This window comes from Haliotis rufescens, unplaced genomic scaffold, assembly GCF_023055435.1.
Source record: "Haliotis rufescens isolate VD_foot unplaced genomic scaffold, xgHalRufe1.0.p SCAF_15, whole genome shotgun sequence".
Classification (NCBI taxonomy): Eukaryota; Metazoa; Mollusca; class Gastropoda; order Lepetellida; family Haliotidae; genus Haliotis; species Haliotis rufescens.
The window spans coordinates 24,329,218-24,345,996 of record NW_025963835.1 but is presented as its reverse complement, the minus strand read 5'-3'; the positions used below and the strand labels follow the sequence as shown (position 1 = coordinate 24,345,996).

The 16,779-nt window shown below is 43.5% G+C and overlaps 2 protein-coding genes across 2 annotated transcripts; both read right to left on the bottom strand.

Moving 5' to 3' along the window:
* Positions 1–235: 235 nt before the first annotated feature.
* LOC124128516 lies at positions 236–4,049 on the bottom strand. The gene is made up of 3 exons (XM_046491950.2): positions 3,822–4,049; positions 2,092–2,445; positions 236–1,131 (listed from the first exon to the last, which is right to left on the bottom strand). The coding sequence occupies exons 1-3, from the start codon at positions 3,897–3,899 to the stop codon at positions 547–549; spliced, it is 1,017 nt and encodes a 338-aa protein (XP_046347906.2). The 5' UTR covers positions 3,900–4,049; the 3' UTR covers positions 236–546.
* A 6,234-nt stretch (positions 4,050–10,283) lies between these two features.
* Positions 10,284–16,269, bottom strand: LOC124128513. The gene is made up of 3 exons (XM_046491947.2): positions 16,184–16,269; positions 13,173–13,283; positions 10,284–12,751 (listed from the first exon to the last, which is right to left on the bottom strand). Exons 2-3 carry the CDS (start codon positions 13,264–13,266, stop codon positions 11,829–11,831), a joined length of 1,017 nt encoding a protein of 338 aa, XP_046347903.2. The 5' UTR covers positions 13,267–13,283; positions 16,184–16,269; the 3' UTR covers positions 10,284–11,828.
* Between the last annotated feature and the right edge of the window lie 510 nt (positions 16,270–16,779).

Genomic DNA, 16,779 nt, shown 5'->3' with positions numbered 1-16,779 from the left:
CTATTTCATCACTTTCGAGGGTGATGTTGACGGGTGTGAAGAACATGCTACAAGACAAAGGTGTCATATGCTATGGGAATCGGTTATTTCAAGTTTCATAAGATGTTATGTTATTTTAAAACTTGTCTACAACCTTACATGCTTCTCGCAAAAGTTGTTTACTAGTGTTGTGTTTCACAGGATATATTGTAATCTTTGATTAGTTTTACGGGTTGGGGGTGGGGGTGGGGGTTGGGGTTGGGGGGTTGGGTTGGGTCTGGGGATGGGGGTGGTGCGAAATGGGAAATGATCAGAATAATTATAACTACCTTCCTTGCAAAGGCAATCAAGAGTTGCCTTGACTATATTCATCTTTCGACCGGTGAGTCTTGTTTTACAATAAATGTTGTTATTGCTGACAAGTAAACAAGTTAGAGAGACATGCATTTACATTTGGATTTAAAACAAAACTTTCCCCTCGTGACAATTACTTCATAGTTCATTTCCTGAATAGCCATATACAAGCTGAGGTCATATTTAGGACCAAATAGAGTTCGGGAAAAGATTTCAGTCTTTGATTTGAGCAGTTTTAGAAACAACGTTTCCAAGGAGATCTTCAATCGTGACCTTGACCTCTTGACCCGGATGATCAACGTTGAGTGGGAAAGATCGTACTTCCGGTTCAATCTCGTTTATCAGCTCCTGTCCGTTCAGATCCACGGTGTAGCGGAACTGCGGCGTGGACGTCTCAGGGACCTTCCACTGCACACCGTGCGACTTCGCCTCCGTGATCTCAAACTCTATAGCGGGTTTTATTGGAGCTGGCGGTAGAGTGATCTTGAAATCTGCTTCAGTACCTAGTCCAGTTGTGGGATGGATGTTTTCCCCCGTCTCAACGAAGTAGTACCCGTAGTCGACACCGGCGTTGTAGTTGTGTTCCCAGTCCTTGACCCGGAAGCCCTGGTTGACGTGTAGATGGGCAGTGTCCAGCGGGTGCCATGTCTTGTCCGTCCCTCGCTTGTAGCCGTGGCCGAACCGAACCTTCCTGTCGGGTCTCCCGCTCCCCTGGAAGTCTTCCATGAAGCTGTCGGTGGTCGTGTGAAACGTCACGTCCTTCACTGGGTAGTCGAAGGTCACCAAATGGGTCCACACCTAAACACAATGAGTGAGTGAGTGAGTGAGTTCAGGTTGAACACTGTTTTAGTTATTTCACTTTTATTTCCACAAGCACGGTTTCGGTGCTCATAATCATGGAGAATAAGAAACAAGATCATAATAATGGTAAGCGTAAGGGACACAACCCTGAACAGGGAACTGCAGTGCCTAAGAGGGTGGGGTTTTGGTCCTGGAACTTTATCCCCAAAAAATAAATGGTCCCAGGAGAGTCTTGACTGTTAATTCACGCTTTTGTTGCAAGTTGAATCCCCCCTCCCCACCTTTCCGAATATCAAATTGTCGGTCCCTAAATCTGTCTCCATAGTTCTGGGTATTAGACGACTTGGTCATACGTGGATGATTTGAATAAAAAGAACTCTTTATGGAACTGAGGAACCAAATGATCCTATCCACTTATGGGATTCGAACCACAAGTCTCAGATCATGACCTGGCAATGTGTCCCCGAATGTCACACATAGTACATCCTTATTCAGGATCAAACTCAAAACCTAAACGTCCCTTTCTTAAGATTGTTGTTCTCGGGATTTAGGATAGGGACCACCTCTGCGGTCTAGTGGTAGAGCGTCCGCCCGGAGAGCGGAAGGTCCGGGGTTCCCCGGCCGCGTCATACCAAAAGACGTTAAAAGATGGTACTTGTTGTTACCCTGTCTGGCGCTCGGCATTAAGGGGCTAAAACAAGGACTGGTCGGTTCGGAGTCAGTATACTGTGTCTGAGTGGGTATTTATGTTAAACTGCGGCATGGTATCTCAGAGAGCAAGCACTATAAATCGGCATCAGTCCGGACTAGTACAAGCAGCCACACACACACACCTGTGCATGCACGTCGCTATATAAGTGCAATAATCTTGGACGCGACGTTAAACCCCATTCACCTAACCTCACCACCTCACTTAGGATAGACCATATGGTAGACAAACTACTATTCTCTCCTCACCTTTGATGTTTGATTGTGGACCCAGAAACCGAAACGTGTGTGCCCTCCATCTTGCCAGAGTCTGTTGACCATGGTGTACCAGTAGTTTGGCGCCCACCCTAGGGAATGGTTGCCCATGTGAATCCCCTTCCCTTCATTTCCGAAGAAGGACACCTTGGTCCAGAGTCCCGTGAAGACTGCAGTGCTGACTGGCAGGGATGTGTCGTGGGGGTCCCAGATGGAGTAGATGTAGGACCTGTCTCCATTACCGTGGTCCTGGATCCCTAGGTAGCCTTGGCCGTCCGCGCTGTTGTTCCACTCCAGACACGCGTAGTAGGTGTGGGGTTGTGCACCGTCGTCGGGGACATAGACGTCCTAGCAAAACGATAATGTGAGTGAGTTTGGTTTTATGCTGATTTTAGCAATAGTACGGCATTGTCACGGCGGGGGACACAAAACATGGGCTTCACACATGGTACCCACGTGAGGAATCGAAACCGGGCCTCCGAGGCTGTTTTTGGCGGGGGACACCAGAAATGGGCATCACGTGTTGTACAAATGTGGGGAATCACGAAAGAGAAACTAGAGCCTTCTGCATGACGAGCGTACGCTTTAACCACTAGGCTACCAAACCACCCAAACGCTAATGTAACAATATAATGCGTCAATACGTTATTACGGCAATGTAGAAATACGTTATAACCTTTAACGTCTCAAAACGTCATTTCGTCAATCACCGCCTCAGTGGTCTTGTGGATCTGACCGGAGAGCGGAAGGGGGCGGTGGTTCGATCCCCGGCCGTGTAATATCAAAGACGTTATTAGACGGTACTTGATGTTTCCCTGTCTGGCGCTCGGCAAAAAGGGGATAAGACAAGGACTGGTCGGTATACTGTGTGATAATCACTTTGGCTTTCCTCCCACATCAAACTGACACGTCGATTTAAGTGACCTCCGGTTCAAAGCGGTGTAAACCTCAATTCACTGACTCACTCCTATAGTTGATTGGCATACATAATTTTTTTACGTAACCTATGAAGATCCGGGTGAGACTGATCTTCAGCAACCCACTTGTAAGAGGCGACTAACGGGATCGAGTGACCAAGCTCGCTGACTTGGTTGCATGCCACTATCCTACTTGCGCAGACCGATGCTCATGATGTCAATACAGTAAACTACGGTTATAACGAACTAAAGGGGCCACTACATGTAGTTCGTTATAACCGTAGTTCGGTATAGGCACATATACAGCCAATATACAGCAAATGGACGGGACTAATAACAGTTCGGTATAAGCATGTTTGCTATAAACGTAGTTTACTGTATTTGCAATCCGCCGTCATGTGGAATAATGCGCCGTTAAACAACAGGTGAAATTGGGTTTAACGTCGCGTCCAAGATTATTGCACTTATATAGCGACGTGCATGCACGTGTATGTGTGTGTATGTTGCTGCTTGTACTAGTCCGGACTGATGCCGATTTATAGTGCTAGCACACTGATATACCATGCCACAGTTTAACATGAATACCCCACTCAGACACAGTATACTGACTCCGAGCCGATCAGTCCTTGTTTTAGCCCCTTAATGCCGAGCGCCAGAAAGGGTAAGAACAAGTTCCATCTTTTAACGTCTTTTCGTATGACGCGGTCGGGGATCGAACCCCGGACCTTCCGCTCTTCGGGCGGACGCTCTACCATTAGACCACGGAGGCGGTCCCGTTAAACAACAAACAAACAAATAAATGTTTACCTGCAAGAGAATATCCCCTGGAAAATTGTCATGGTAGTGGAGATGTACAGCCGGAGATCGGGTGGTGTGGTCAGTCATTGTGTCCACTCAGTGTCCACGACTGTATTCAGACCAGGATGTTAATGTTGACCAGGAATAAACTCAAAATCTAATGACCAAACAGAGCCGAAGGACTGACCACGTTTAGACAAATCAAAGCTGTTCATCCTATTACTTATCGTAAAATTAAATTTACTCAGTACGTATGTACTATTATCATGCTAATTTAGGCGATATAAGTACCTACTTATTAAACCAGCCGCCAGTGCTGATGTCAGTGTTTGATAATAAGCATGATAAGGTGATAATTATCCCGATGTTTACATAGAGCTTACGGTTCGATCCATGTGACCGGTGACCCATTGTAGGGTTGATGCGTCACAGACAGAGGTCCTAACACGAGTTGTAAATTTATATAGACTTATGGATATAATCGCATGCAGAAGTTCAACTAGAGGTTACTACAGTCGAAACTTATGACGTGGCTGCTAGAAATCTTTGATCGTGGGTTCGAATCCCGATTTTCCCTGATAATGGTTCTTGGTTTGTTAGCACCCGTGCTCGTAGGTTTCAACAAAGTGGTAAACAACTAAGATGCGCATCACTTCGGGTTTTCCTCCCACATTAAGCTGACACGCCGTGACATGACTGAGACATTGTTCTAAGCGGCGTTTAACTAAACTCACTCACTCACTCATTCATTAAGAAGCATTGCGGTGGGTAAGCCTAGTGGTTAAAGTATGCGCGCGTCACGCAGAAGGCCCTGGTTCGATGTCCCACATTTGTACAGTGTGTGAGCCCATTTCTGGTGACCCCCGTCGTGGTTTTGCTGTAATATTGTCAACTGCGGCGTATCGGATAGATAGACAAATTTATGTACAACCTGTTTTGATATTGTTTTTCTAAAATCATACTAGCTTTTCTATCATGTGAGGTGAGGTGAGGTGAGGTGAAATTGGGTTTAACATCGCGTCCAAGATTATTGCACTTATATAGCGGCGTTCATGTACGTGTGTGTGTGTATGTGTGTGTGTGTGTGGCTGCTTGTACTAGTCTGGACTGATGCCGATTTATAGTGCTAGCTCACTGAGATACCATGCAGCAGTTTAACATGAATACCCGACTCAGACACACTATACTGACTCCGAGCCGACCAGTCCTTGCTTTAGCCCTTTAATGCCGTGCGCCAGACCACGGAGGCGGTCCTTTCTATCGTGTGACGTAAGGTGAAATGGGGTTTGACGTGGCGACGGGCATGCACCTGTGTGTGTGACTGCTGTAACTAGTCCTGACTAACTAGCCCACTGAGCTACCATGCCGCAGTTTAACATAAATACCCCACTCATACCCTCATGAATACCCCCTTAATGCCGAGCGCCAGACAGGGTAACAACAAGTACCATCTCTTTACGTATTTTGGTGTGTCGCCCCCGGGTATCGAACCCCGGACCTTCCGCTTTCCGGGCGGACGCTCTGTACCACTAGACCACGGAGGCTGTCCTTCTCTATCATTAAACGTTTTCGCTTAATTTTCTTTGAAAGGGTACGTGAATACAGTATCGTGTAAAAACCGAAACAGCAACCAAATTACATTACAATTACAAGAGCAAAATAAAAGCAGATACCCGAAATGATCATTACCAGGGCGAACCTAGGATTCGAACCTACGATTAGCAGATTCTGCCATGAGTAAGGGAAGCAACTCTGTACAGCGAATTGTAACGCCTGAGATCACTTGGCTACCCGTACACAGTCCAGGTTACACATGTGTCCGATACCAAATTTGAACCAGCACCTTACTACTTTCAATATACGTTATGTATTGTTATCTCTTTAAATGGAACACTTTCCTCAGTTTCAGAAATAGACATTAAACAGCCCGGCAAAAGAAAGTATACATTTGAAAATTGAATTTGACCCAAAAAATACGAACGTTATTAAAACGTTACAGAGCGGAAATCAGTCGCCGGAAGACTGCAAACCTAAGGGTAAAAAAACCAACTACGATAACCGTATGAAATAGGTCACCATCGAAAAAAACATATTTTGTTTCTTTCATTTTAGCAACAATCAAAATGCGTGCATTCATTCTTTTGCCCGGCAATTTGTTGATGAAATATGTCTGGAATCCTTTGATGTGATATTATCTATAATACCAGTATCAACTAAATCACCACCGGAAAACATTTCTTGTTTGTTTCAGTTTTAGCCACTTTTGACACATGGGTGTAAGACTTCTTTGTCCGGTAGTTAAGTAAAAACTTTATAAACACACGGCTTATTAATGCGAACGTCCTTGCAAATACGCCCCGTGGAGATCCGGGATAGAATAGGTCTTCAGCAACCCATGCTTGCCGTTAAAGGCGACTTTGCTTGTCGTAAAAAGCGACTAATTATAACGGGATCGGGTGGCCAGGCTCGCTGACTTGGTTGATGCATGTCATCGATCCCAATTGCGGGGATCGATGCTGATGATATCAATCACTGGATTGTCTGGTCCAGACTCGATTATTTACAGACCGCCGTCATATAGCTGGAATATTGCTGAGTGCGGCGTTAAACAACACACCAACCAGCCTTGAACATACATGTGTAACATCAGTACTTAATCGTCCAGTCACAACACGGGGTGTGGCAGGGACGATACATATTAACCCGCTGTTATTTTGAAGGATAAAACACGTTCCGAGGTTTTGGTTGAAAATGTAAACCCGCCTGGGAGGGAAGAATCTAAGGGCCGATGGCCCGCAGGATCTTTCCGACCAGGCGGGTTTACATTTTCAACCAAAACCGAGGATAAATGTTTTATCTGACTTATAAACCGACAAAGTTAATTCTAATTGAGATACGCAATAACGAGGATCTATATATGCGATATAACGAGACTATAAACGCATCCGTGAGCTATGTTGAGTGACGACTACAGGTGTCATGCACGTGCTGGTCGTGCACGCACGCATTGCCCGTGAACGTCTCCGTCATAATGTGGACAGCTTACAGTCGAGTTTCATTTAGTGGCAAGATGTGGGAGAGAGAGGAAGGTGACGATTTATTTCTCACACAAACGAAAACTAAAAATGCAGATGACTGTGACGAAGAACGGCCCGATGAAGATGAATTTGTGTATCGTTTTAAAGTGAAGAAAATCTAGTATTGCGGTTTTTTAAAAAAATAAAGGGTATGGAAGTCCTGGGGACTTACTGTGAAAGACCCGGGACTTGATCTGAAATATGTAACTTTTTATAACGATGAAAATCAAGTCCCCGGGTCATCCACAGTAAGTCCCGGGTTTTTTACGCAAGTAAAACCTCATGTGGGTCTTTCTCAAGTTTGAAGAAACCTAACAATCAATACAAATGAACACTCTGAGGTTTATAAATGATGGTCACACACACATCAGCGTTATGATATCAGCTTTTCAGGCTAAGTGCATCGGCCTATATAATACATTTACACGTCAGCACCAAATACACTTTGGTGATCATAAGTGTTACACCTGACACCGTGATACCGTCAGGTATTATCTGTATATCAATATAAGAGGCGTACTCTGTGTGAAAGGTATCAGCTTACTTAATGTATTAAGTACTGAAATATAGTATTACTCTATGGCGTGAGGAAGTTGTTACTTAAAACTGTTAATACCAGTTATGGCTTTCTTGATGTCTCTATTTATCTGATAATTGAGGATGAATTCCATGTTTTATTAGTATGTGATAAGTATGAACATCTTAGAGAAAAGTATATTCCGATGTTTAACAATAGGCATAAAAACAAGATGTTAATGATCAGTCTTATAAAATCCAAGAGTGAGTGAGTGAGTTGGGTTTAACGCCGCTTTTAACAGTATTCCAGTTATATCACGGCGTGTCAGCTCAATGTGGGAGGAAAGCCCGAAGTGATGCAGGTCTCAGACGTTTACCACTTCGGTGAAACCCACGAGCACTGGTATGGTGCTGACAAACCTAGGAACATAGTCGGGGAAAACCGGGATTCGAACCCACAATCATAGGTTTCTGGCTCGCCCAAGGGACGCAACTCTGCACAGCGAATCGCGGCGCTTAATACGACTGTGCCCCCTGTTGCTAAAGACGAGAAAGTTGTAATCAATCATTAACTCACCCACACTCACATACAGTGTGTTTTGTTTGTTTATTGTTTAACGCCGCATTCAAAAATATTCCATTTACATTCCGTTGGCTGTTAATAATGGAGTCTGGACCAGACACCCCAGTGATCTCTGTTGTGAACAACGGTCCACGTCAGGTACAATGACACGGTATAAACCAAGTTACCGAACCTGACGACCCGATCCATTTGGTTGCCTTGTACGACCAGCACAGATTGTCGGAGACAAATTCTAACCCGAGCTCCCCATGTAGCCTTTATATAAGAAGGGATTTCAAGCGTTTGCTCGGGTTTGCTCCCCATATGGGTACAATGTTGGAAGCCTATTTCTGGTGTCCCCTATTGCTGGAATTTTGCTAAAAGTGGCGTAAAACAATACTCACTCAGTCACTTGATAGTCAAGATGTAGTCATTCCATAGTGAACAGTGAATGGCTCGGAGTTCTGTTTATCCAGCAAACTGTATTTTGGAAGCTTCAATGTTCTATAACAAATGTTATATTTGGGATAACACTTTCTTAGTAAAGTACAGATTCTCGTACTTTTTTGGGTTGAGTCCCGTCCAGGATTCGAACCCACACTTGCAAGAGTGAGGCACCTAATCGCCAGCACACAAAGTCAGCGATCTAACCCACTCAGCCACCGAGGCTTCCACAAACATGAAAGTCCGACAACTGGTAGTCTAGATCACGTACTTTGAGTACCCCTCTGACAAGTGTAAATTGGCACGGCTCCCATGACCGAAAGCTATGAATACACAATGCCATTTAGAAAGTGGTCAAATGTAACAAATGTTATATATTTGGGATAACACTTTCTTAGTAAAGTACAGATTCAATGTTAAATGTTCTAACTTTGTTTCCAACATATTTGATAAAGTAATGAATGCTACATGGCTGAAGATGTATTCATTGTTCCGCATCAGTGCTTTACTGCTACATACAATCTTCAGAAAAATACTTTGCAGTCACTATGATGTAATGACATTAAAATAGGTAGGACTTTTTACACTTTTTCTCCGTAAGACAACATTGAGTTCAATGTGTACTGCGCCAACGACCTTGGTTGATTCATGTCATCGTATCCAAATTGCGTATTTTGATGCTCGTGATGTCAATCACTGGATTGTCTGGTCCAGACTCGATTATTTACAAACCGCCGTTATATACATAGCTGGAATATTTCCGAGTGCGGCGTTGAAGAACAAACAAACAAACTTAAAAGAACCGCCTACAGTTTGAAGGATGTGTGTTGCAATACACATCATCCATGACAGATTAACTACAGTCATGAAAAATCAGGTGTTCCTTAAATTCTTTAGAGTAGTATGTATTTACATGGCTAAGATTTCTTGTTACATGGGGCGGTCGGGTAGCCTAGTGGTTAGAGCGTTCGCTCGTCACGCCGAAGACCGGGTTCGATTCCCGACATGATTACAATGTGTGAAGCCCATTTCTGGTGTCCCCCGCCGTGATATTGCTGGAATAGTGCTAAACGCGGCGTAAAACAATACTCACTCACTCACTCTTGTTACATGGTCATACACAGTGGATGTGCGTCCCTGCATGCATTGATAGGTATCAAATATTTGTTTACCCTTCAGTGTACATATGATATTCCATTATATCCCGTCCATTAGTGTTGTGTATTTCTTATATAATTAAAGAGACATAACAACACACCTAAGATTCGTCATTCCGGACTCTGTAATCCGGAATAAATAGATTACGTGGCATTTGATTGGCTCACCAAGCATTTGTTTGCGAGTAGGTACACCCACGAACGACATACTGTTTCCTGATTGGGTATTTATAAAATGGGCGGGGCTTGTGTTGCACAGAACGATGTCACTGTCGTCTATAGCTTTTAAGTTAACGAACAAATAAGCGATCTGTAAAATTCGCGGATTTACACAGTATGCACACCGATTATTCCACCACGAACGCAAGAAAGTATTGACGTTCAATGCTAACAGGTTTTCCTGGATAAACAAGTTTCAGTTCATCTGCATGTGTCTGCACTAACAAGCCAGTGATTTCAGCTATATGACGGGGTGCCAGTATGCGGTGCAGGTCTAAGACGCTGACCACTTCGGTGAAACCCAAGAGCAAACAACGAATCATTATAACGGCGAATCGGGGATTCGAAACGCTCATTGGTTTCTGGCACGCCTAAGGGAGGTAACTCTGCATAGGCTGTGACACCTCAGAGGAAGCATAGAAAGAAAGATAGTAATTCACACCTGTACATCGATATCCCCATACACATGACGCCGGGCGAGTAAATACGATAAACATTCACCAACCACTTGTTTTTATTGTATGCAAATTTTATTTCCAGATCATTTTGATTAACATATTTCATGCAGTACACTTTACATGATAGTAAGATCATCTCTACCGTTGCAGAATCGGGAACAGGTAAATAATATTGTGGTAAAATATTTCGACCATTTGCGGTAAGCAATTACATTTTGACAAAATCAGATAAAATTATGGAAGATAATAGAATATACAACAAAAAGGGGATATTATTTGACTGTTCAATAAATACGAATTAAAGAGGTACGTTAACACGTTCTGATAAATTATTTTAAAAATTCCCTTAGAAAATACTGTAGATTACTTTCAACTTTCAAGAATGTTAAAGGTTTACAACATCTGAGAGATATCTACTGCCGACAGCAACTAGCTTCACAATACATCATACAGTGTTTCTGTTTCACCTGGCCTCAACAGCATCAATATTAACGACGTTTTACCATTGACGTAAATTTGGTGTGATGCTTTTATCAACAAAGGTTATTGAAGGCTCTGTCCAGGAGGTTAAAGTACTGTAAAATTATTTTCCCTTGTGTGACATGTAATTCCTATAATAAATAATGTAACTATCACCAGCCAGTGTTTTAAGCCAACTCTTTGCTGAGTATTTTGTAGTATTCGCTAGTTCTGTTACACAACCACCAGTAGTTAAAGTGATGACGTAAATCCTTCTGGATGCTGAGGCACCGTACGTCCCTATGATCCCCAGCGAGGATGTTTAGCTTCAGTTGCTGGATGCTAATAGCCAGTGTTTTAAACAGTTGTAAAAAATATTGTTATGATAAAATATGTTTGACAAATTTGTTTTAAAATATAACTTTGTATTCATGACTCAAAATATATCAACTTGTTCTCGTCGCTTTATGGCTGAAATCATGGCGATGCGACGTAAAGTTTTAACTCACTCACTCACCCATTGACGTAGCGTTGCCCTTGACGAGCGCTGAAACACCTGCCGAGGTGTTGTTTCTGCAGTCACAATTTAACTTTTGTTTACTTTGCCTATACAATTTCAGCTAAACTCTATATTCCTACTAAACATATATCTGCCCATGGAATATCTTAACAAGACAAGACAAATTAATGTAGTACCACCATTCAACTTAGCACGAACTTCATATGGGTTACATTGAATTGTGTTTGGTAAGACTGATTTGATAGAGTTGTAATGAATACTTTAAATGCGTCGTGTTGGGTCCTTAACAATAGAGACAGGATTCTGGAACTGTAAATGAGGTAGCTAATGGCTATAAAATAACTGTAGTAAAATAACCAATCAATAGGTTAACAGTACATCATGACTATGTTTTTTGTAACCATGAACTATATTATGTTAAAAACCAACAAATAATAGTATTTCTAAACTAAAACACAAGCTTCTATATACGACTTTGGAGAATACAGGGGAATACATCTTGCTTTATAATTGTTCATGGTCGCTCTCCTTTCCCGTATCGTGATACATAGGTAGGTAGGTCATGTACTTATACATATAGGTAGGTCATGCCAGACGCCTTGACTTAGGTGATCACTTTAGACACAGACACAGTCTCGCCAAAAAGATCTTCCAAGGTCACCGTGACCTTGTTGCCCTGGATCTGCTTCAGGTCAAGGTTCCTCTTCTCCGGATCGACCCCAGACGCGATATGCTTTCCATCTACGTCGATGGTGTAGCTGAACTGCGGCGTGGACGTCTCCGGGACATGCCACTCCACCAGGTCATGGGTAGCCTTGCTGATGGTGAATGTGATAGCTGACTTGGCAGGCTTGGGGGGCATGGTCGTGGCCAGTTTGAAGCTGTGGTGGGTCCCAACTCCTGGATCCGGGTGGACGGTCTTACCTAGCTCCAGGAAGAAATAGTCAGCCTTAGTTCCAGCGTTGTAGTTGTGGTTCCAGTTGGCCGTCTGGGCTCCCTGGTTGACGGAGAAGTTGGCGTTGACGAAAGGGATCCAGGTCTTGTCCAGGCGTCTTTTGTACCCATGACCATAGTGGACCTGTCTCAGAAGGCTTCCATCGCCATGTGCCGAGTAATTCTCCATGAAGGATGACGTGCTGCTCATGAATGTCACATCTGCAATTGGGTAGTCGAAGGTCACCAGATGGGTCCAAACACGGCTGGCTTGGTTTTGAACCCAGTACCCAAAGTGACTGTGCTTGCCCACGTCCCAGCGCCGTACAGCCAGGGTAAACCAGACATCAGGGTCCCAGCCTAGGCTGGTGTTGTCCGAGTGTAGGCCGCTTCCTTCGTGGCCGAAGTGGTGGGACTTGGTCCAGAGACCCTGGTAGGCGGCGGTGATCTTCTCCGTGGTTGTCGTCTTCGGGTCCCACATGGAGAAGATGTAGGTCCTCCCCCTGGGTCCGTGGTCCTGGATCCCACAGTACCCGCCCCCGTCATGGCCTGCGTTCCAGTTCAGACCACTGAAATATGTATCCACCTTGGAGCCTGCATGGAGAAAACAAAGAAATATAAGACAGACACGATGCATCTCTATAACCTGTTAAAGGTCTATACATGTATAGTTGGTCGGTCATCTCAGTAGCTCGTCCATTAATGTTGAACGAAATGACTCTGCTCCAGATCCGCCGACCAAACTTTTAACAACGTCTAGGACCTTTTCCAACAAAGAAAAATAAACTTCAAAGATCACTTTAGGACCTTTTAACATTATCGTTATTCAGTAAGTTCACCAGACATTACATTAAACTGAACTGTTTCAGAAACATATTATGTCAACCACCGACCCTACGGTTTGGGAAAACTATTTCGTTAGTCTAGTGTTTAAAATGTTTCAGATACGATTTACTTGGGTGTTATCTTTTCAAAATGTATCCATTGTTTGTGAATAATTACGTGATGTACCAACCGTCCTTAGGGACCTGGACATCGATCATGATGATGTCCCCCTTCTCATGGTCCCCGTAGTTCAGATGTTCTGCCGGTGCTCGGTTTGTCGTCATTTTTAATGTAGAGTCGTCTTGAAAACAAAGTATAAAGCAACACTTTTGAATAGGAACACAGTGGCACAGTATCTAGCATTATGCTCGCTCGCTCACTCAGTCACTCATTCTCCCAACCATCCATGCACCAACTCACGCACTCACACACTCTCACCCACTAACTCACTCGCCTACCCACCCCATCCACCCACCCACTCACTCACTCACCTATTCACTCATTCACTCACTGCTCAAATACCCATCCGGGTTTTTTTTAAGAATTAACACGTTTCTTTAGTACCAACGGCTTTCGACAATATATATTTTCTGCACACGAGATTACATGATTCACAACTCGGTTTTTTGTTTGGGTTCATTCGGGTCCAGAAAACGCAAATCGGAAAATACCGTTGCTGCCAGGATACGAAGGCAATGAGAGCACCTGAGCGTCACAATGTTGAACACGTACCTTTTCACATTCAAAAATGACCCTTTAATGCCTATCCTAAAATTGTTCGGTTTCCAGGAAAAGTTTGTAAAAAATCTAAATCAAATTGACTACCCCCTTATATGTCAGGTAGAATGACGTGCACTGTTTGACCCGGCGAAACGGTACTCTGCATACGTAGAAGGTAAAGGTGAAGGTGAAGGTGAGGTGAAGGTGAAGGTTAGATTTTCACGGAAGAGTCGTTGGTCACCATGGAAAATTTCATTTGTCAATCAGGTTACACTAGAATTGGGACAGTCTTTTCGGAAAGAGTATAATAAAATCAACAGTAGATTACTGAAATGTGTTTGTTTCACAACATGAAATAATTAGTTTATGAGCCCTGACACGTTTTAAAATCAAAGTCCTTTTTAATGTAGTTTAAAGTTTAAATATTCTAAAGCTGCGAACAAGATTTAAATGGTCTCTGACGTATTCATGTACACGTTTGATTAAAGAAATGTGTTAAAACGAGTGAAAACTGTCATTCTAGAATATTAAAAACAATACGATTGTTATGGATTTACCTACATCGCTTATAAGAAAATAAGCTGGGATTATCGACTAGATGACGTTTTGATATCTGAATAATGCTTTCAGAAAAACTCTAAAATCAGCCTTTGGCACTTGTGCGCCCCATCTCTACAACTGATGTAGTTATAGGTCTAAAACAGGCAATTGTTGGCAATCTTATTCTCATACGGGAGCACGGGCGGCCCCGTGGTCTAAGGCGCCGCGATTCGCTTTGCAGAGTTGCGTCCCGTGGGCACGCCAGAAACCTATGATTGTGGGTTCGAATCCCGCTTCGCCTCGATTATGTATCTATGTTTCCCAGCACCATACCCGTGCTCGTGTGTTTCACATAAGTGGTAAACGTCTGAGGCCTGCATCACTTCGGGCTTTCCTCCCACATTAAGCTGACACGCCGTGATATAACTGGAATACTGTTAAAAGCGGCGTTTAACCCAACTCACTCACTCACTTATTCTCATACCTTTGGGCCCAAGTGATAACCTTCATTCCCTTTTATAAAAGTGTTCCTTATGTCATAACATATTCAAACTTGGTTGGGGATATCGTCCTTGCTATATCGTGTCCTTTGTTAAAATAATTTCGTGATAAAATACAAAGAAAAAAAGCAGAAAAAATAAGTCCGTTGAGGATAATGACATTATACAATGTCATCATTTTCTGAAAACCTATGGCTTATGATCAGGGTGAAACTGGGTTTCGAGCACGCCATCTTGGATACTGGGCCAACCGTGCCGCCAACAGCACCATGTGTGTACGTATTGTACATGAAGTTTGAAGCATTATTAGGAAAATATAAAAACACAAATAATTGACTATCGTGTTATATTGTGTAATGTAGGTTATTGTGAATTAGACGTCACTGTACTTATTCTGACGATTCGCATCTTCATTACTCTGTTCCTTGTGATCTTTAACAAATATCGGGGCGGTCGGGTAGCCTAGTGGTTAAAGCGTTCGCTCGTCACGCCGAAGACCCGGGTTCGATTCCCGACATGGGTATAATGTGTGAAGCCCATTTCTGGTGTCCCCCGCCGTGATATTGCTGGAATATTTCTAAAAGCGGCCTAAAACCATACTCACTCACTCACTTTAACAAATATACCTATGAACAGGAAATACATCCAGTTAACCGATATTCAATTGAACACTATAGAGGCATGGACCAGATGGTTGCATCGCACATCTGAAAGTTAATGTTCAAGTCAGCTAGGGTTCACTCGAACGAGAAACCCAATGAAATGCCGCACCACATGAGTGAGTATGGTTTTACGCCGCTTTTATCAATATTCCAACAATAGGTGGTGAGGTGAAATGGGGTATAACGTCGTGTCCAAGATTTTTGCACTTATATAGCGACGTGCATGTACGTGTGTTTGTGTGGCTGCTTGTACTAGTCCGGACTGATGCCGATTTATAGGGCTAGTACACTGATATACTATGCCGCAGCTTAACATGAATACCCCTCTCAGACAGTATACTGACTCCGAGCCGACCAGTCCTTGTTTTAGCCCCTTAATGCCGAGCGCCAGACAGGGTAAGAACAAGTACCATCTTTTAATGTCTTTTGTTATGACGCGGCCGGGGGTCGAACCCCGGACCTTCCGCTCTCCGGGCGGACGCTCTACCACTAGACCACGGAGGCGGTCCTCAAACAATATCATGCCGGGCGACACCAGAACAGAAATAGGCTTCACAGTTTGTACCCATGTGAAGAATCGAACCCGGGTCTTCGGCTTGACGAGCGAACGCTTTGACCACAAGGCTACCCACCACCAACAACCCCTACTATAGAAAATAAATGTATGTTTTGAACTGACTGCCGCTGAGATAATCAAATAAAGGTCAGTCCATCAATGCATAAAGATATGGTTAATACATGATCACATTGGTAATAAGAAGAGCAAGAGCAATAATTACCTGGTTGCAGCGAGAAGAGACGCGTGATGGAGGGACGCTGTCCGTGCTGTATTTATAGTAACGCTGGCTTGTTTACACTGGTCAGCCGAGACAATAACATCAGCATCAGGAATACAGGTCAGCACATCGTATGTACACTTAGGATTATCGGTCAGGGCTAATTAGTAAGCTTCTAAATTAACCTGCACGACACGCTCAAGGGTCAGGAATATGTATATCGGGTATGTTAAAGTGGAACTATCAAGGCAGAATGAGCAATTTGAAGTCAATGAGTGTTTGTTTGTTTGTTTGTTTGACTGTTTAATGCCGCACTCAGCTATATTCAAGCTATGTGACGGCGATCTGTAAATAATGGAGTTTGGACCAGACAATCCAGTGATTGACATCATGAGCATCGATGGACGCAATTCGGGATACGATGACAGCTATAAACAAAGTCAGCGAGCCTGACCACTCGATCCTGTTAGTCGCCTCTCACGACACGCAAAGTCGCCATTTACGGCAAGCATGGGTTGCTGAGTGAGTGAGTGAGTGAGTGAGTGAGTGAGTGAATTTGGTTTAACGATAGTTTCAACGGTTTCCCCGTTAAATCACGG